Source organism: Oryza sativa, chromosome 6 (assembly GCF_034140825.1).
Source record: "Oryza sativa Japonica Group chromosome 6, ASM3414082v1".
In the NCBI taxonomy this organism is placed as follows: Eukaryota; Viridiplantae; Streptophyta; class Magnoliopsida; order Poales; family Poaceae; genus Oryza; species Oryza sativa.
The window spans coordinates 3,412,496-3,434,059 of NC_089040.1; the positions used below are offsets into that span (position 1 = coordinate 3,412,496).

Consider the following 21,564-nt stretch of genomic DNA (forward strand, 5'->3'; position numbering starts at 1 on the left):
GCACGAATCACGTAAAGGTGGTAGCATACTCACTCCGTCTAATAAAAAACTAACCTAACTCCGTCTAATAAAAAACCAACCTAATACAAGATGACATATTTTAATACTATAAATCTGGACATACATTCTAGTATTAGAATGTGTCGCATCCAATCCTATATTTGATTTTTATGGGACAGAGAAAGTATTTAGTGGCGTGCATTTTAAAAATGGACAAATCCTGCTCTTCATCCGACATGAATAAGTAATTTAGTATTGAGAGGAAATGGCAGAATCCAGCACAGAAATGATCAAATAAGACAAAGAGTATAATAAGATAGCCGCAATACACAACATAATAAGGCTTTGTACATATGCAGCGCGGGTTGTATAACTAACTTGTAAGTTGAGCAGCACAGGAACTGCTACAAAACGGTGTTCCAGCATTGCAAGTCAGTTTAGCGCGTTAGCACCCTCACTAGGCTCTCGCAACCTCCTAAAGCTAAACAGATTAACGACAATCTAACATAGCTAGGGAGAGAGATCATCTATCTTAGCAGATTCAGAGTTCAGAGCCACCAACAAAATCTTCTTGATGAGCAATGCATAGTTATCTGACTTACCATTACCTGCGCGCATCCGGACCAGCTGGCCGAGCCTGACTTGTCACATGACTTGTCTGCTGACCAGCAATGTTCACACTGGGGTTGTAGCGTCCAATCGCTACGCTGTAAGCTTCACCAGTCAGGCTCCCTCTCATCTGCCCTGTGGGACGCCAGCTTTCATCCACAGGAAGCTCCTGAAGATCATCGGAAGTTCCGATAGGGGGAGGTGTGCTCGGAGGCCGAGCAGTAGCTGGCAAGAAGGGAGACTGTGCACGAGGTGGTGCCTGAGAAATTGTAGGTCGGGGCACTGCTTGTGGTCTCATTGCTTGGCTGCGTTGTTGCGCAGGGAAAAGATGACCGCGGATCTGCGGGTTGACTGCACTTGTGCCGCCTGGTTGAGATGGCAAGACCTGTGGAGCTGTGGAAGGTTGAGCCACTGTAGCTTGTCCAAGTTGATTCATTAGATTGCTCACTAGCCGATGAACGTGATGGGACTGTTGTGCGGGGGGAGCTCCATGGGCATTAGCACCTATAGCCTGTCCTGGGACTCCTGGCGGCGGTCTTGTACCCATGAAATTTTGAGGAGCAGTAAGCCCAATGAACTGGCCTTGATGATAGTTTTGCGTGGCTCGAATCTCCTGTCAACAAATATGTGATTCTGTGAACAACTGCTTGTTGATATAAATTTAATGCAAGTAAAAGAATTCAAACGTGTATCATGAATTGCTTCTCTCTACAATTTATCAACGATTTGTATTGTAAAATGAACTACAGATGGCTGGCACCCTGCAACAGTACTAAACCACTAAACCAATATTTTAGGTCATGCACCAACTTCGCTGGCTGACAGTTATCACAGCAGGTACCATCACATACTCACTACTTGTATTTGCAGTACGCAAGCAAGCAGTACGAAATGAGTAATGAAGATAGTGAAGTAGTTCAAGTGCCTGTTAAATATTTGCCCCTATTCAAATGGAGACAAGGATAAAAAAGGTAATAGAGCCAAGTAAAAGAGAAGATAAGATGACCATGTTGTCAATACTCAAACATCTCAAAAATATGAGCGAACATTAAACGGGCTATTACATAAAACAAACCTTTTACTCTTTTAAAAGGAGCTGGGTTTTGGGGAAGGGTGTTGATAATGCAATCTACTTCTACAACACCTCATTCTAGAACTCTAGAAGATCTTTAGTGGCTAGATGTGGATAGCCATGTGTATGGTACTGTCCACCGTGGTGTTTGCAACATCTTTTTCAACAATTGCATCACTAGAACATGTGTATGTATGGATGGCTAACTGACCTCATGCAATCGTGTATACAATTTTTAGAGTTGAAGATAATTATGTTTTTTTTTCTTATTTTACTTTACATCATATAGTGCATATATTTGGAAAGTAAGTTGGCAAAACTATAGAACATAATTTTTGAAAGGGGTGAAATAGAGTAGCTCAGGGACCAAGTATAACATATTTCAGCCTCCAAATCACTTTATAATACTAGTATGGTTGTGAAGCTAAGATGGCTTATCATTAGTATTACAGAAAGTAAATTCATCAGATAGTTCTACTGTGATTACAGGGCTGTTTAAATTTATAGCGACATGTAACATGACTCTGTTCAAAGATAAACCAATGCTACCTTATGTTGGCAAAAATACCAAGATATAGTGGCTTGAAAAGATTTTTACCTGCTGTGTTGACTGGTGTTGCAATAACGGAGCAGCATCTGGAGCCCTTGATAGTGATCCAATACCAGTGCTCATAGCAGTAATGACACTATCTGCGTTTGTCACCTGATGTACTTGATATGCTGAAGCTGGACTGGATTGTGGGAAAGGAGGTGGACAATTGTAGATATTTGGTCGCACTCTCTGTGGTTGCACTGGCAGAGCCTGAATTCCTGTAGGTTCTCTCGCGACATTCCTTGGTATAGGAGGTCTTGCAATTTCTAATCTAAGCTGTGGATCTATTCGTGGTTGCGACGGCACAATATCAGAACGTGTTCCTTGTGCTACATGCTGTCTCAGAACTACAGAATTAGAGGTATCAAGAGAAGGAGAGACTGCATCTGTGATAACAGGGTGCAGAATGTTATGAGGCAGAATAGACTCCAAAGTCCCGAATGAACTAGAGCCCAGACCGCCAGTAGAAGGCAGTGATGAATTTTGGCCAGAAGTTGAAGTGGCATTTCCACGTTCATTGTTTCCACGGCTTGCACCGCCTGCATATAGATCTTCTGCCTGCGAAACTGTGTTCATAGGCAAATCCGAAAGATAGTCTGCCACAGATAGATCCTGACAATTCAAGAAAGGCTTCACATCTTCTGATGCAGAGGTAAAACTCATTGGCACATCACCATCATTGTCTTCATTTATCAGATCTATGACATCATCAGCAGTCGCATCAGTGTCCATAGTATCTCTACTCTGCTGAATGACGTCACTGGAATGTCTATCAGATCTCTCATCATTAGTTGAAATGGCTTTCCAAGATCCATCAGCAAACACAAGGACATCAATAGTATCTTCTCCAGTCTCTTGTAATATCTTATGGAAAAATAAAGACTGATCACATACAAAACATAATGAAATGATGTATATGCGCAGATACATTATACAACTTACCTTGACCATCTTTTGATCAATCCGTAGGTCAGTGAAGTTTGAAGGTGTATTACAAAATGGACAGCGCCAAGTCGGCTTCCTCAAGTTCAACTCCATGTAATTATCATAATCAAAACACTAAACAATGCATGCTCTGTCATTACTTTTGTTGAAAGAAAAAGGCTCAAGCCATGAATACAAACAAAATGATAAAACCATACCTGATAGTGTTTGCATAGGCGCCCTTTGATGGGAGTTTTTATGCGCCTAAAACTGCAACAAGAGATGGCAAATGAATATTTTCCAGGCCAGAATCAGAAAGCAGCTGACTAACATTTTTCATTCAAATAAATGATAGAAGTACAATTTTAAGTTACTGAATTTCACTTAACCCCCATCAATCTAGACTGACTCTAGACAGCCAAATTCACTAAGTGTGCATTAATTAATTAATTCATTGTTGTACCTTTACATCACCATCTAGACACAGAGAACATGATTTTGCCAAACTAGGTATTAAAAAAGAATAGTTCTTAATTTCTTATGAGGTTCTTTGTCCATATCCATGGAAGAACACAGGTCAGGCCTTGTGCCCTTGTGGCGAACTTGTGTATGCAGCAAATTTCACCAACATGGGAAAGTTGAAACACAGTGCGCAGCAAATTGTATTCCATGAAGAGTGCAATACATTACCTTATGGGGCACTTCAGGGAAACTCTAGATGGCCCTTCGAGTAAATCAGAATCTACCAAAAAAAACAAAAAACAGATCTATGAAAATTTCAATTCAAAAAATAGAATAGCTGACATACACTAAATGATTAAAAATAAATTTCACCCACCAGGAGGATCAGCAGCGACTGGTTGTGCATAATCATTTAGGTTTGGAGCGTCAAAGGACTCCAATTTATTCAGAAATGCAACAGCTATGATATAGTTAGCTGAAACAAAAGGCTGTTGGTTTATAATATTCAACAATTGAAATAGAAGTAAACAGACACAACACCATGATCATGCATACCATTAAAATATCCTATAGCTTGGATGATGTTTGCCCCGTATTTGAGCATCCTAGTAATATCAGTGGGGAACTGGGGTCCTGTTTCCTGCAACATAATTTGAAAGCATGAATTTAGGTTGTAACGTAATTGAAGTTTAACAAGTTGCAGAAGACTATGTGGTCAACTCAACACTGACCATTGAAACATTTGTCCTCTTGTCCACGCCTTTTCCATTGACTAAAAAGCTGAAAATAAAACGTAATATTGTTTTTTGGCTTAACATTCGCAAGCATCAAAGTAAAAAAAAGAAAGGAAAGAAATGTACCTCACATGTGGCGGGTTTGCAATACATGATGAGGCATTTAAGTCTTCCTTTTGCACAACAATTAGATTCTACAAAACATAAGAATATTAGTAAAGTTGACTTTATATAACATCATAATGCATACAAAATACAGAAGTACCAGAATGAATAGTCATAAACTCCTGCCATTTTGACACTACAGTCCTTTCACATCTAATCACTCCCTCAGTAATAAACACAAATGCATGTAGATATGAGATGCTACAAGATGACCATGCCACCATATATGCAACCAGTGGGTTTTGGTGACAACTTAAACTATTTCGAAAGAAATTTAAAATATCCTTTGGCTTCTATACTTCAAAAGGGGTTTTTTACAGCTAACTTAATTTATTTCAATTCAAAAGATTTTGAGGTACTAGGACAGATAATAGTCATAAGCAGGAACTACTTTACAAGAAACGAGTATGACCTATAGAAGTAGTCAGTCAAATAAACAGTGGTTCCATGCCTATGTCACTTGCAGATGCAAAAAAGAACATGACAGTAAATATTATGTAAAATATTGTACAAACACACATGGGGTTGTACTTTATAATGATGATTCATGATATATTTTAAAAAAAAACTCACATGGAAAGACTAGCACAGCATGCATAAAATAAATATTTTCACTCAGTGATACTCACAATCTTTTCCTCTCGAGGCACATTCTTATGGATGAAAAAATCGGCCATTAAAACATCATATCCAACCTGTAGAGTATGGACAAATACATCAAAATTAGTATCCATTCCTAAAACAAACCTTTATTATCTGAGGATCATCAGTTATATGTTTGCACATTAAGCATCTGTTTGGTTGGATGGATTTGGAAGGTTGGGATGGGGCCAACCCATTTTCGGAAGTGTTTGGTTGAAGGGGTAGATGGGTTGGGATGAACCTAAAATAGAATATTCCACTAATATCCAGGTTTGTTTGATCCACCAAAATCAGCCGGACTGGGCCAACCCACCTCGCGCCAGCGCTGTCACGTGAGGCGCATGCACGCGGTAACCTCATCCCTCCTACCGATTCACCTCTTATCTCTTTCCCTTTTTCCCCCTCCATCCATATTGGCGAGGCAATAGGCGCTAGAGGCGGCGTCAACCACGTGCCCGAGCCGGCGGCATATGCAACCTCCTCCCTCCTCCATGCTCTCTCTCTCTCTCTCTCCAGCCGCTCGTCCTCGTCAAAGCAGGTGACTGCGATAGGAATCCCTACATGTATTTATTCACATTTGTGTCAAATCAATCTGTCTCTGGTTGCTTGTTGCTAGTCCTCATCATCAGCTGTTGGTCGTCCTTGCATCCTCCTCTCTTGTCAAACTTGTGAGATTTTATTTGCATGAGATGAATGTCCCTTGCTATCAATAAGATTAGTTTTAAGCATATTGTAGTATTTTTGTTTCATCTATTTCTTCAGTAGACAATTTTTTATGTGAGCAAGAATTAGTTTGTGATGTGGGCAAGTAATTTGTGATGAGATCATTAATTTGTGCTTGAGCATGATATGGCAACATATTTCTGTTTTTGTTAAATTTTTGTGGCTGCTACGAATGTATTTTTAGTGTGAGAGTTTATTATTTTTTTGTGGAAGCTAAAATGTATCGTTCACGTGAGAGGTAACCTCACCAATTCTAGTTGAGGAAGTATCTCTATCCAGCTATCCCACCTCATCCCTCCATCCAAACAGGTGATGGGACCATTCCATCCCACTTTATCCCTCAAACCAAACAAAAAATAGGGTTCGTTCCATCCCTCTAACCAAACAAAAAATAGAACCATCCTACACCAGAAAATAGGGATGGACCTAACCCATGGTGAGGATCTAAGAATTCGAAAAAACTGGTGCATAGAAAAGAATCATCAACATTTATCAGATCAATTTCTGAAACTTTGTCTTCAACACCAGATTGACTACCTTTGCTTCCAGCGAAGTGACTAGACGTTCAAACTTCAATTGAGGATAGTACCTATAGGATTTTTGAGGAACAGAAATAAAAGCAGGATCACCTTAGTTCAACTGAAAATTAAAATATTGTACATAAACAGACTAAAATACTTTAGATTACTTCTCAATACTAACATAATTACCTAATTAACTGAGATCGCAGAATATAACTTTCAATTTAATATCTTCGAAATTTTGAAATATACTAGTTCTATTTTAAAAGGAATATAGACTTCGCATTCAAATATTGAAGTCCAAGTTTCTTTCAATGTACTTCTTAAGTACTACCTCCGTTTTTAAATATATGATGCTGTTGACTTTTGGACATCATGTTTGACCATTCTTCTTATTAAAAAAAAACTAACTAGGCTTGTTTTATCATCGAAGGTACTTTAAGCATGTCATATATTTGCATGTTTGTACAAAAGTTTTTAATACGACGAATGGTCAAACGTCACATCAAAAAGTCAGCCCCATAATACATTTAAAGAAACAGTTATTGAAGATTTGACACGTCACCTTGAACAAGAAAATTTCACATGTCATTTTGAATTTAAAAATCTTGATTATTGGATATAAAATCCATATAAGAAATTTGTAACATATTTTTCAAAGAGTAAATTGCACTTTGGGCCGCATATTCTTACCAAAGTTTCACTTTGAACCACCCTTACAATTCTTATTTTCACTTTGGACTAGTTACTGTTGCCAAATGTTCACTTTGGACCGGGTGGCTCACATGTAAGTGACAAATGGACAATAGAGAGGTGGTTAGTCTCATTGACATGTTGGCCACCCGGTCCAAATACAACATTTGGTAACACTACCTATTCCAAAGTGAAAAAAATCACTATAAGGGTAGTCCAAAGTGAAACTTTGGTAAGAATATGTGGCCCAAAGTGCATTTACTCTTTTTAAAATTCTTATCCATGCACAAGTGTGTGAAAGAAAGATATAGTCACTACCTTGGCATTATTGTTGAAATAATTTGGATCACAGTGCTGTCATTATCTGGCTGGCTGACAGGCGTGCAGAATTTGCCAGAGAGCTGCATGAAAAGCAAAAATTATGACTAAGCAAGCTAATATCTGAAGGACATGCCATTACCATAACAAACATAAACTCAAAATAACGAAAGTGATCATAACAAAGAATCAACATAATTAATAGTAACGGGATAAAACATTTCACACACCTCATTAGCCATCCTGAGAATTTCAGTACAATCTGTGGGTTGAAACCATTTTTCAGAACAAGCATTCTACAAAACAGCAAGCACAGGTTACTATTTTATTTTTTGGGTGGCAGATATATTACATTGGGAGATATCAGGTCAAAAAGACAAATTGTACAACTTGGGCATATGATCACATATAAAACTTTTTGTTGAAACATCTCGCAATAAAACATGAGTATGCATTTGGAAACTAAACAAATACATTGATGGGTAGGACTAACAGCTAAGATGGTTATTGTTGTATAGACATTAAAGGTAGTAAGCAGAGCCAGCAGCGGAGCGCTCGGTAGGGCGAGGCATGGCGCACACCATACCTCGTGCCGGCCGCGACCACGAGTACCAGCCCCTCTCACCGCGCTCCCGCTGGGCCACAGCGGCCAAATCATAAACCATTGCTGGTCCACTTGTGTCGTGTATTTGTCTAATGTTTCTCATCGAGCAAGTTGTGACGGCGGCTGACGCGATGGCTTCGACGGCGCCGTACATTCCGGTGAGCCTGCATCCTGGAGACTGGGACGGAAGTCGGCAGCGGCTAGCAGTACGAGCCACGCTCACGTGTGGAGCTAGGCAGCAGTAGCTTAGTTGGGAGCTTTTTCGATGAAAGAAAGAAACGAAACAAGGAATAGAGGAACAAGACCCCAATTTTCTAGCATCCATCTATCACTGTTAAATAAAACATTGGTAGTTTGCCAAATTTCATGTATTTGATGGATTAGTAGATATTGAAGTTGGATGCAGAATCATATACTATATCATAGAAATTAGAATAGCTGCATGTCACGATCTAGGATTTGTGGAGAAGAATCGGGATGAATGGGGGTAGATTGGATTATAGTAGATGAAGTAACAAGGAATGGTCCTGAACCTAAACGGCGCGACGTTCTCCGTCGCACTGAGAAGGCAGGCCGATGGGCACTGAGATAAATCTTGATCTAATGCTTCACTGATCTAGGATAGGATCCCTCCTTATATAGATGGAGGACTCCTTAATCTAATCCTAACAAACCTTATCTAATCCTAACAAACCCTAATCCTATCCAATGGGCCTAGGATGCCCGGCCCAAAGACCATGACACTGCAGAATCTGCAGTCTAGCGGCATGGTGTCGGTTGTTACAGTAGGTAACCTATGGTAAAAAATTCTTATTAAAAGTTTACTTTTAAAGTCTCCATCCACAATATTTGCATCAAGCGTTTTCGTTTAGCGTGCAGCTTTTTCGATATCATATTATTACTAAGTCTCCATCCACAATATTTGCATCAAGCGTTTTCGTTTAGCGTGCAGCTTTTTCGATATCATATTATTACTTTGTAGTTTTTTCGCTATATGTTTCATGTTCATAATATGAACTTTGATCTATTATAAGTGCAATCTCGAATGATAAGGATTTTAGCCCTCACGGCCTTGCCATGCCTCATTTTTTGTCCGTCCCCCGCCACTGAGCAGAGCAAACATTGGATTGAAAGTTTGAAACAAATAAACTGTTGGTATGTATGCAGACACCAAAAAAGATCAAAAGACTGGATTATTTTGGCTAAAAGAAGCTCTTACCATAGCTCGTCTATGACTGAGAAGAAGCATTTACCTTGCATGATATCATTAGCACCATAACAGAAGATTGCAGAAATTGATCTTTTCCTACCAGATACACCTGGTAAATAAACATTAAACTTCCGATCAATAACACACAATTAAATTGGAATACCTGGCTTCACTAAAAAAAATGGAGCCCTCTTTGTGCAAAAGGCCAAAAATAAACAGTTCAAACTCAAAGGTGGTAGTTGCACTAATAATTTGTTCATTGCCTCACATAACAAAGTTGGAAAGTACAGAAACAGTTAAGTCCTACCGGCTACTTTAAAGGTCGTTAGCATTTAAGGAGACAGGCAGCCAATGCTAGTTTACGACAGCAAGTAAAAGGGGAATGTGATGCTAGGCAGATGGCACTATCAAATAAAATAGTGCTGCCTTGGAGGGAAAAAGCTGGCATCACAGATTTCACAGGTACCAGATAGTGTACCAAGGGAAATCATGGAGTAGGAAATTGAGATATGGGAAATCAGGAGGTGCCATGTAACACAAGGATTTCTACAATTGTGTGTTTTTGCGAGCAGTGACAAATGAGGCTTTAACTATTAATATGTCGTATTGATTCTTTTGGAGGCTATCCATTCAAATAGTAGGATACCTTCATCTTTTAAAGTTCAGAAGAATCACATAAACAAGAAAAACACAACAGTTTCTTAGGAACGTAGAAAATAAAAACATAAGGGTTTGCTCGTTATCTTTAAAAAAAAAGTAGTTTTCTCAGCTGTAGTACTGCTTAAAGGGGGGAAATTATTACCTCACTTGCCAAGTTAGACTCTCTCCATATTATCATACGTGTCAATATTTAACTATGAGCTATAAAATTTTCCTCACACTGCAGATGCTGTGACAATTTTAAAGAAATAGTTTGGTGGTTCCAGAATGATTTTGCCAACCTACCATGCGTCAATAAATTCCAATGTGCTATTCTGATCGATATGTCATTTTACTATGCGGTTCACCATTGGGCCATGGGCACAATAACAATTAGCATGCAATGAAACGTAGAAGTTATTACATTTAAAAACATCCATTTATATAGTATGTGAACTCTAGCTACTTCATAATTGCTTCGATAATGAATTCAAATCATTAAATCGTTACTAAGAATAGCAATTCTGCGCAAATAATGAAGCTCTCGGCGGTCAATTATCGCATCCATTGCTCCCCTACTTGGACAATAAACGTCCATATTAAGATGAACGAACTAAAAAAAACAATGGGAAATTGTCTGGTAGAGGAGACACGCTTACCTTCTTCAAAATGCTGGGTATTTCACTGGCCACGGTAGGAACATCGCCGCTAGAAAGAGCGAAATCGATCCCTCTGCAAGCGCAAACAACGCGAATAGGTCACACAATCGCCTCCCGCGAAACGGCCTCGGTAGCCGGCCATAAACCCTAACAATCACAAGAAGGGGAGGGAGGGAGGGGGGGGGCGAAGCCGGGAACCCCTGGGCGGCGTACCTGGCGAAGGCGTAGACGAGGTGCGCGAGGTCGGGCGGCTCGAGGACGGTCCCGCCGCCGCCGCGGAAGTGGGTCCTGAGGCGGTCCCCGATCATCACCAGGCGGCGCGCGTTCATCGCCACCGCCATCTGCTGCTGCTGCTCCTTGCCCTGCGGCTGCGGCTGCTGCTGCTGCGATGGCGGCGGCGTGGGGGGCAGCGGCGCCGCGCTCGCCATGGCCCCCACCGGAGAGGCAGCGGAGGCGGCGGCGGAGGCGAGCGAGGGAGGGAGGGAGGAGGGTGCGGCGGCGAGAGAGTCGGTGGCGCAGCGTAGTTTCCTCTTTTGGGAATTTGGATGGATGCTCGGCTCGCTGCTGCTACGGGGGAAGACGAAAAGAAAATCTTTTTTTCCTCTCGACGGCGAAAAATGTTGTAATGGGATACGGTTGGCCTTGAACTTATAGGTGGGAAATTGCGTAATGTTCGTTTATAATAAGGTGTTTAATGTTGTTTGTCAAGTGATTTATGGGTTTAATAGTTAGGCTTACATTTTAATCTATACGTAATAAAAAAAATACGTAAAACTTCCGTTACTATTTTTTTTCATCACACGGTTTTTTACGTTGGTTGTGTTTTTTTATCCAGTATATATAGTCAGATTTATCTTTTTATCAGCGAGTTCGTTTCTAAGCGATCTTATGAGCAATTTAGTTGTAAAATAGTCGTTGAAATCAAAGAGTTGGGGTAATCGATATGTAAAATGCGTATTTTCCATGTTAGAATTGATGTTTAAGATAATTAGTAGTGTGGTACTTTTGTTTTACTTTAAGAGAGTAACTGAGTATGTCTACGTAAAGACATGTTAGAATAGATGAAACCAAGTTTGTTATTTAACTCAACAATGTAGTAAGTTGTAGCCAATTGGTTGTTATAGTTTTATTCATTTTGCATAAATGCATGTAGATATCGATTCTTTAGTTATTCACTAAAATTATGGTTCTCGTGTGCAACATTGACACCAAGAATTAAAAATTGCTCTTTTATCACTCGAGCTGTATTTTAGACGTGCTCAAGGGTCATACTGGCTTTTCCTACACTAAGCTATTAGTCCTTTTGTTTATATCATGATCTTCCATATGACTTTATAACTTAATTAAATATTTTTATGAACTATAATTCAAAAACATAGCTTGTTGTACACCACAACTAAGAAACGTCATGTACGAAAACAATCTTATTTGTCACATAAAACTTGCTACCAATAACTGCGATGACACCAATCGGTGAGTCATATTCAAGCACACCAGGCTCTTACCCTAAAAATAAGTCATGTGGGGTTTTAAAAACCGCTTGATAGTTTGGCACCATTGTAATATTAACGGCTAGTGAATAGTGCAACAACTAGTACATTTGCGACTTGTGATATTTTGTTGCCTTCTCTACATGTAAAAATCTATGCGACATTATACATTTTATATATTGCCATTGTGTATCCATGTAAATCTGGAGTAGCAGTTGACATCTTCTCGGTTTGTTTGACAAATAGGTTTAGAAAAAAAGATATTTCCAACCATACAAGGGTAAGGTTCAATCCTAACCATTCATTCATTTCACCTCGTTTAATCCTAACCATCTACTCATTTCTATTTTCCAATCCCACCTTTCATAACTTATTTGCCAAGCAAAGCCTAACCATTCATTCATCTCACATCATTTAATCCTAACCATTCACTCATTTCCGTTTTCCAATTCCACCTCTCGTTACCCATTTGCCAAGCAAAGCCTAACTTTTCGTTCATTTCACCTCATTTAATCATAACCATCCACTCATTTATATTTTCCAATCTCACATTTTATAACCCATTTTCCAGAAAAAAAAAGCCTATATGGTTAGACATCGATCCTCGATACTTTGTAATAATAGAAGGTTAGAGGCGATATGATATTCAACCATGCTCAACCCCTGGGACCCTGGTCATGGAGAGAGAGAGAGAGTTGCCTATTGCCATGGCATACAGATGGATACCTGCAGCAAAAAGATCCAAAACTCTAGGCGATTACTCCCTCCGCCCCCCCCCCCCCCCAAAAAAAAGAAGAAAAAAAATCTAGATAGTAACAGCACTACTCCCTCCGCCCCCCCCCCCCACCCCCAAAAAAAAAGAAGAAAAAAAATCTAGATAGTAACAGCACAACACAATGAATCTAGACATCCCATCTTCTAGGTTGCCTTTTTTTTGGACAGGCAACATAGTACAACGAATCTAGACATCCCATCCTAGGTTGCCTATCCTAGGTTGCCTTTTTTTTTTTGGGACGGGTAAAGTACTAGACATTGCTAAGAATTTCGCTAGCAGATTGTAATGCTCAAGATGAACGACAATTTCCCATTCCGTATAAAAATCATTATGGATTCCTTTGAAACATCGCAGGAATTTTCAAATTCTGAAAAAAAAAACCCTCCAAAATTCATTCAATCAAAGAAGCCATGAAACTTGAGAGGCTCCAATAGCTTTGTTGTTTGGTTGATGCAATTTCCCAACTGCTCAACCCCAACAAGACCTTGTCTGGATAACGAAGATAATCAGGCTTATTCACTACGCCCTCCGTCCCAAATTTCTAGGGATGAATCTAGAGAAGCACTAGCACAGATTCATCCCCAGAACTTAGTTTTTTCTAGGACTGGACGTGGCAATTTAACATTTAAACAACCATTCAGAATGTTCCATGGCTATAGTATCAAGGAGCCATTCAAATGGCCACAAGACTCCATCAGTAAGTAAACACAGTACAAATGCTACCGTCATAGACAAGATGCAAACAGTTCCAGCAAGTGTAAGTAAATCAGGGGTAACAAAGGGGATACTAGTCAATGGCATGTCATCACTGGTAACTAGCTAAACATGAAAAACAAGTCCATGCTTACCTAAACAACTAGTTTAAACAAGCAAGGGTAAATCGCCATCCCACAGCGAGGACGACGACTTTTGCCTCTTCTGTTTGGTATCCGAATCATTATATTCGAAGATAATAAATAGCCTACAGGATTGGGCATGACTTCACCCAAGTACCTAGCCAAGCTGGGAAAATATTTAAGCTTACCAAAATGCTTGTTTAAAATGGCAATGACAAAGCACCTATCACATAGATAAAGACACTTAACTATCAGCTGCTGGGTAAAAAGTTACCATTCTATGCAATCAGCATCAGTAAAAGACTTCAGCTAATCAGTCAGTCCCTTTCAAAGGCACACTTTACAGGTGAATGGCATACAGCATTGAACAAAATCTACATGAGACTAGTAGTTTCCCTATGCCTACCCATTGACAGATATTCTGGTTTCTGACTTATGTAGCAGATCAAGAAGAAATAAGTAATCCATGTTAAAGAAGGCTTCCAAGTATGGTTTTTGCCGAACAGCCGAAGTATGATCTTCTTTTCAGCAGGAATAACGGCAGGACAGATTTGCATCAGACAGTGAAAACACAAAGGTACGCAGGTCGACATTTTTCAACAGTGTCATGCGCACCAAAAATCTTCCAATAACAAGTTTGGAGGAGTACTCCATCACAATTTCTCAGTTCACATTAGTGGGAATCTGCCTAAATAATATTAATTTTTATCTTCCTTGGTGGAGTTCCAGGTTTTGACATATTTCCGGTTCCTGCTTTTCCTTTCTTATCAGAAGGCTTAAGGATCTGGAATGAGCATGTAAGAGAATCATCAATGCTCATCATCGCCCCCGCATTGTCAAACTCGCCACAATAGTTGGGTGCAGAGAATATGGTTACAAGCTGGCGCTTAGCAAAGAATTCATAGCCATCCTCCACAACCTGTCAGAGAAGATCCCAGCACAAAGCAGTGAGTGGTAAATAAAGACAATCGCTCAATAATAACAATAATAGTTCACTACAGCAGAGATTCACTGAGAAAAGATGCATGTATTTATTTCAGCTTATATCCAAAAACAAATTGGAATAAACCAACATATTTAATTTTCCTTACACTAGAAAAGGGAGGAATCAGTATTTGTAACAAGTAATTGCATGGAGTAGATTGAATTATAGAAGAAATTTGACTGAAATTGATTTAGAATATTTTAACCAAATCTGTAATGCTGAATTTCATTGGCCTCAACAAAACGAATGGAGCAGACAATAGACAAGGATGAGAACAAAATGATCATCTAATGCATCCAATATCAATGGGAAGTTCACCCCAAGCAAGGGCATGTATGTAGTTAGAGGTTTGAACATGATTTGCAGCACAATACAAAATATCTCATGCAATGTTGACGCCGATAAGAGAATTACTGTGTGGTGATTGCCTAAGTGTAGTATACAAACTACACACAGATGTACAATAGAAATTCTCCATTTCTTTTTCAATAAACTACAGAACCATAAGTTAGGGGATTTTTAATAAAATGGAGAACATGCTTTTGTTGTATAACTCAAGAGATGGATGAAAATCATTTAATCAGATATTGAACAGTTCTTGATACAGCAGATAAATACTTTAGAAACATCAACTCATGTCACAATTAAATATGCACTTTCAAGTCCAATGAAATGATAACGAACTCACAGGGGAAAGACCACTGTTACTTGCTTGAAAATCGTACAAAAAAATTACCATCAAAACATACCTGGTGAGCCCTGCAGATCAGATCTAGATCATGTGTCTGGAGAAACTCAGCGACCTTATCAGCTCCAAAAGTGTATGATACACCCCTGTCATTCTCACCCCAACCTTCGATTTCTTTATCTGGGTCTGACCACAACAGATCACACAGGAGACCATGGTCTGGAACATCAACTGGGCGGGCAATGTTGCGAATCTGGTCCATGTTCTTTAGGTCAGGAGATAAACCCCCATGCATGCATAGGATCTTGTCATCAATAAGTGCAGCCACAGGGAGGCAGTTGAAACAATCAGTAAAAACCTTCCAAATACGAACATTAAACCTCCTTTTGCATTCATCAAAGAATCCGTAGATTCGGTTGATAGATGCGCACTCATGGTTTCCCCTAAGGAGGAAGAAGTTCTCTGGGTACTTAATCTTATACGCAAGGAGAAGACATATAGTTTCTATACTCTGTTTCCCACGGTCAACATAATCACCTAGAAACAAGTAGTTTGCCTCTGGTGGGAAGCCCCCATACTCAAATAACCGAAGAAGATCAGAATACTGGCCATGGATATCTCCTGTCAATGAGTAAGTAGGCAGAATGATGGTAAGCATGATGCAATCACATTCTACAACATGTTACAAATTGTTTATAGTTAGAACAAGAAGTTTTAGCGTATTTGTGATAGGTGCTTAGTATCTTGGTATGAAATTTCTTCATGCCACACTTGAACAATGATGTGCTGTAGACAAAGATAATTCTATGAAGGTGCATCAGGATATTTTTTTTGTTCGGGGAAATTTTATTTGCCTCTATAGCATGTACTGCAATTTTAAAACATATTCTTGTCTCCCAAGCGCTAACAAAAGATAATGTGGCTAAAGAATTGTGAAGACATATAAACACAGTTTCTTCATTATAACAATAAAACTAGCCTGAAGTTTGACACTCTGAATCAACCTTCAGAAATTCTGCGGTATTCTCATTGAAACTAGAAATTTCATCGGCAAGTCAAAGCAAGGAAGATATAGATTAATCATATTCTGTTGACAATCTGCCCTGACCCCACCCAAAAGAGGACAATTCTGCAATCCAAGCCATATCAATCATCATCAAGATTCAAGTTCAACAACTACGAAAGCAATATAAATCTTCCCCAAAAGAATCAACATCCTAAAATCACCGGTGCTGTTTATGACAACAAAAATTCGAAGAACACCCAAGTCTAAGCGCTTCGAACCATAAATACACCTCGAATTAGCATCAGAAAACACACCAAATATTTTCCCAGACACGCAGCGTTATCACTCAGGCGACCGCACATACCGCAAGAACAACACAACCCGAGGAGACCGACCCTTCTCGCTAGGGTTTTGCGGCGGGGAGGGGAGGGGGTAGAAGCAGCAGGCCTCACATACCGCAGATTTTGATGGGGGCCTCGAGCTCGAGGAGGTTGGGCTGGGAGAGGAAGACGTCCTTGGCGGCGGCGCAGAGCTTGCGGATCTCCGCGTCGGCGAGCTGCGCGGGGCGCGCCGTGCGGCCGCCGCGGGCGTCCAGGAGCCGCCGGATCAAGTCGTCGAGCGCCGCCGCATCCATCGCCGGTGGAGAGAGAGAGAGAGACCCAAAAACCCTAGCAGCGAGTCGCCGCGAGCGATGGCGAGCGAGAGAGGCAGCTAAACCCTAGCTTTTTGTTTTCCTTCGATCGGCGGAGACGAGGAGGAGGAGGAGGGAGAGCGAACGGAAAAAATCGGGTGTGAATTGCGACGCGTACCCGATGGTTTGTACCAGGGAAGGGGTGGGGGTGGGCCCGTGGTCGAGAAAGGGAAAGGCTGGTCAAGGTGCATTGCATATGGGTCAAGGAAACTTGTTTGAAGGGTCCCTTCTGGTTTGAATAATGGGGCCTGAGAATCAACCTTTTCGATTTTATGTGCTTTGTTTTGATTCTAAGGGCACGTTTAGTTCGCGAAATGAAAATTTTTGGATATCACATCGGACGTTTGACCGGATGTCGGAAGGGGTTTTCGAACACGAATGAAAAAACTAATTTCATAACTCGCTCGGAAACCACGAGACGAATTTTTTGAGCCTAATTAATCCGTCATTAGCACATGTGGGTTACTGTAGCACTTATGGCTAATCATGTACTAATTAGGCTCAAACGATTCGTCTCGTGATTTCCCCCCTAACTGTGCAATTAGTTTTTCATTTTATCTATATTTAATGCTTCATGCATGTGTCCAAAGATTCGATGTGATGTTTTTTGGAAAAACTTTTGGGGAACTAAACGGGGCCTAATGAGGTTGTGTTTAGTTCATACTGAAGTTTGGAAGTTTGGTTGAAATTGGTACGATGTGATAGAAGTTGTGTGTGTATGAAAGATTTGATGTGATAGAAAGTTGGAAGTTTGGAGAAAAAAACTTTGGAACTAAACAGGGCCTGAGTATAGTCGCTTTTATAAATCTACTATAAACCTAACAGTCTACTAGTGTAGTGTAATTGGCTCTAGCTAAATTTGTTTATCTTAACTCATCTAACTTACTCACGGGTAGAGACCGGAGATGTAATCTATTTCCATTATCAAAAAAACTAATGTAACTTGCTTATTCACCTTATTTAGCACTTCAGTGAACTTCCATCATATTTTGTGTTATCAAATGAACCAAAAATAAAAAGGGCGAGCCCTTGTTCGGCACGGCAGCGAGTTGGCGTCTGCGAGCAAGTGGAGTAGCAGGTATGGAGTCGCAACACGATGTGTAGGCGCATAAGAGAAGGGTAATAATAGAGCCCACTTCCTACTATTAGCTTATCTTAAAGCCAATATATATAATAAATTAGCTATAAAATTGGCTACAATTTTCTTTTTATCTCTATATCTCTCAGTTATACATTTAATGCATTTGTCTTGGACCTTGTGATAAGCTAGCTCTTGCATGAAAGCCAGTATCCTTAATTTTTCACTATCTCTCTTCTACACTAAATTTATAGTAGGTTTAAAGCTCACTATTATACTTGCTCTAAGCAGTGAAGGGGATCAGAGGCTCGGAGCGCGTGCAAGTGGGAGCGACGTCGCGCTACTAGTGACGCTCATTTTCTTTTTACCGGTGGTTAGCATCCCTATTAGTTTCCTTGATTTTAATCGCTAAAACTGAAAATCGCTGCCCATTTTACCTGAACGGAAGGAGGAACAAGATATTTGAGTTAATTTTAGGGCTTTTTGGTCTTTTAGTGTACGATTTTTTTTTAACATGCTAACGTGATGGGAGTTCTAAGATTTGGAAATCTCTAACGGGTAGGAAAAGGAGCAAGTTATAGTGCTATTTTTGTTTTGGTACCGGGACAAAACCTGTGCTACCAATATTTTCTCCTTAAGAAAGGCTCTTTTTTGCATTTTGACGAACACTGAAGAAACATTGTAGGATGTCATTAGCCAAATCAAAATTTTAAGTAGGTCTCACTTGATTGATTCTACTCTAGATATGCCTAATATGCAAATTGGTGATTCTAATAATTCTCATAAATTAATGTCATTCATTTTTTATTTTAAATTCAACCAAATGTATCACTACATTGAGTGATCATGTTGTTTGATGAAATTTTGTCATTCTGAACTAAGCAAGCGAGATTATTATTTAGCTAAGAAGCTAACTTGTTGTTTTGCATGAAATGCATGGGCCATGCATTACTGTGCACATCATATCTAGCCAACCATATATATGACTCACATGCAGTCTGCTATGTATATGTGTGTGCCCAATATATACTGGTGCATGAGCCGGCAAACAAAGACTCGAGCGGCATGTGAGCAGCTTATACGCGAGCGCTCGTACGTGGCCTTATACCTGGTATACGTATACATGTACATATATATCAGATAATTTTCCCTGGACTCAAAGCAACGGCAAGCAAGGACTAGTGCTTGGGCCGCATATGGGCCGGCGGAGTTGCGCTGCATGCTCGTTGTACGTACGCGGCTGGATAACCACGCGTATACGCGTACATGAGGAGGATTTCTCGCCAACGGCAAGATACTGATGCGGAGATAACGTCAGATAACTCAGTCCTATCTGGTCATCTCGATGATTCAAACAAGAGTAATCCGCAGCAACTAAACCCGGAAGAGTCGGATCGATCTAACGCTCGGCCGCGGTGGCGCCGAGGGATTCGCAGTGTGGGTTAGGGCTCCCTGCGCCTGTAAAAGGAGACCATCACTACACAGGGCTCACACGCACACAGCCATTTCACTCCTCTCTTCACACAAAACCATTTCGCTCTTCTCTACACACACATTCATCACACACCATCGAGCACCACAACATCGCCATTGATCCTTCCGGCATCCACGAGCTCGTCCACTTCCATTCACCACACGTCCAGCCGTCGGTGTGACTTCGCCGGAGCAGCAGCCGCGCTGCGCACTTCGCCGGAGCAGTACACGCGACGTCAGCATCGGCGTCCATCACGCCGGTGTCCGGCAGGGGGACGCGTACCTGTCCACCGTCAACCATCGCGAGGAGAAGGACCATGGCTGCACAAGGTAAATGCTACTAATCAAATTTTATTTGCAGTTCACGCATGCATGAGATGGCGACGAGACGAGAATGTCGGAGCACCGCTGGACGGTGCCCGCACGCCGTCGTTGAGTCTGCCGAGTCATGTAAGTGCTGTTCGTCGGACTGGAGAGCAAGTCGCCGTTCGTTGTCATGTCCGGACGAAGGGCCTCGTCATGCTACCTCGCCGGAATACTCCGCCTCGACATCGTGAACGCCGCCCACGGAGCCATGACGCCGCCCTCGCCGGAGTCGCCATGCCGAACGCCTCGCCGACCGTCTTCGGCGGTGTTGTCATCTTCCTCACGCCGTGGCGCCGCCGGAGCACGGGCCATCCTCGCTTGGCTGGTGGCGACTTCCACCTCACAGCGTCTTCATCAGCGCGCGTCATCATCCTCCTCACACGCGCTGTCGTTGAGTCCGGCCACACCATCCTCCACCTCGTCGAGATTTGCTGGGTTAACCCAGAGAAGGCCATCTCCGTGCCGCCTAGCCAGAGCATGTTGAGAATCATCAGAACCGCCGGAAACGTCGTCAAGCTGCCGTCATTGCCGTCGTCGTGGTGCCGAGGCGTCTTCAAGCCGTGCTGTTCTGGCCCGCCGATCGTCATCGGTACAGGAAGAAGGAGGCTGTCGGGGCGGTCTTGAACGTCGCCGAACTGCCCTAACCTGAGTCCTATCAGAGCCGTCGCCAAGCCGCCGCTCTCGTCTACACCGCCAGGCGATGGAGATCGCTGCCCATGCGATCCCGCTGGAGGTCGCCGGCAAGCCATCGTCGTTACGTCGGTCTCCGCTCATGCCGTCTCTATGGAGCGCCGCTGTTAGCCGGGAGGCCATGTCATCCACTTTGTCGACGACGCCCTGACGCTCGTCAAGCCACCGGTGACGCCGTCGTGCCATCATCGCCGCACCACCGCCAAACTCCGAGCATGTCTCGTCATTGAGACTCCACTGACCGGCGACGCTTTCACGCTCGTCGCGGTCCCTGAGGCGCTGCCGATGTTCACCTGATCGCGCTTGACGGCGCTGCCTCCTCCTCCACGTGTTCTCCGTTGCTGTCGTTGCCGGCGCCATGTCATTCACAGTGCCGCGGGCTGCCGTAAAGCCAATGGCCAAGCCTGCAGAAAAGCACGTCATCTACAGTAACTACGGCAAAAATCATCACACACTAGTGTTTCACGTGTGCATGCATGCCACTGTGTGCACAGTGACAAGCAAACCAAAATGGCTTATTGCTAAGCTATACTCATTTGGCCATGAGGATGTGTATCGTTATACACTAATTTCTCAAGTGCAAGAACAGTTCGGTGGTCTGCATAGACCATCTCTGTCCAAGCTATGCGATTCCATGCATGTCTTCTTCAAGCAATCTACACCAACACGTCGTTCAAGACTGACGAGGCTAGACGACGGGGGCGGGCGAAGCCGACGCGAAGGCTACGTCACCAATATCGGCGCACGGACCGACGAGGCCGTGGACCGCTGCCGGCGCCCACATCTACATCACCATCACAACCATGCATGGAGAATGCGAAACGAAGACGATGAGATGACCACTAGCAGCTTAATCGGAGGTTCTCTTGCAGGCCTAGACCTACAGAGGTAATTAACCGGGAGCTTTTTGAGGCCCCGG

The 21,564-nt window shown here is 41.8% G+C and overlaps 2 protein-coding genes and 1 long non-coding RNA gene across 3 annotated transcripts; 1 reads left to right on the plus strand and 2 right to left on the minus strand.

Annotated features, from left to right (window-relative positions):
- Positions 1–287: 287 nt before the first annotated feature.
- Positions 288–11,118, minus strand: LOC4340227 (E4 SUMO-protein ligase PIAL1). The gene is made up of 16 exons (XM_015787822.3): positions 10,781–11,118; positions 10,568–10,640; positions 9,313–9,378; positions 7,686–7,751; positions 7,456–7,538; positions 6,461–6,512; positions 5,188–5,253; positions 4,520–4,587; positions 4,391–4,439; positions 4,215–4,299; positions 4,036–4,134; positions 3,888–3,939; positions 3,416–3,467; positions 3,216–3,332; positions 2,280–3,137; positions 288–1,222 (listed from the first exon to the last, which is right to left on the minus strand). The coding sequence occupies exons 1-16, from the start codon at positions 10,993–10,995 to the stop codon at positions 605–607; spliced, it is 2,619 nt and encodes an 872-aa protein (XP_015643308.1). The 5' UTR covers positions 10,996–11,118; the 3' UTR covers positions 288–604.
- On the plus strand, positions 5,611–8,470 carry LOC136357073 (uncharacterized). The gene is made up of 2 exons (XR_010742125.1): positions 5,611–5,738; positions 7,974–8,470. It is a non-coding gene; the product is annotated as an uncharacterized lncRNA (long non-coding RNA).
- Positions 11,119–13,927: 2,809 nt separating the features above from the next.
- On the minus strand, positions 13,928–17,134 carry LOC4340228 (serine/threonine-protein phosphatase PP1). Its single transcript, XM_015787823.3, has 3 exons — positions 16,804–17,134; positions 15,403–15,962; positions 13,928–14,587 (listed from the first exon to the last, which is right to left on the minus strand). The coding sequence occupies exons 1-3, from the start codon at positions 16,979–16,981 to the stop codon at positions 14,357–14,359; spliced, it is 969 nt and encodes a 322-aa protein (XP_015643309.1). The 5' UTR covers positions 16,982–17,134; the 3' UTR covers positions 13,928–14,356.
- Positions 17,135–21,564: the final 4,430 nt, after the last annotated feature.

Coding starts and splice junctions, on each gene's coding strand:
- LOC4340227 (XM_015787822.3), bottom strand. CDS start 10,995: ATGGCGAGCGCGGCGCCGCTGCCCCCCACGCCGCCGCCATCGCAGCAG. Junction 4,135..4,214: donor AGCTATAGGATATTTTAATG/GTATGCATGATC, acceptor CTTTTGTTTCAG/CTAACTATATCATAGCTGTT. Junction 3,333..3,415: donor GCCTATGCAAACACTATCAG/GTATGGTTTTAT, acceptor TGCATTGTTTAG/TGTTTTGATTATGATAATTA.
- LOC4340228 (XM_015787823.3), bottom strand. CDS start 16,981: ATGGATGCGGCGGCGCTCGACGACTTGATCCGGCGGCTCCTGGACGCC. Junction 15,963..16,803: donor GGCCCCCATCAAAATCTGCG/GTATGTGAGGCC, acceptor ACTCATTGACAG/GAGATATCCATGGCCAGTAT. Junction 14,588..15,402: donor TGATCTGCAGGGCTCACCAG/GTATGTTTTGAT, acceptor CTTCTCTGACAG/GTTGTGGAGGATGGCTATGA.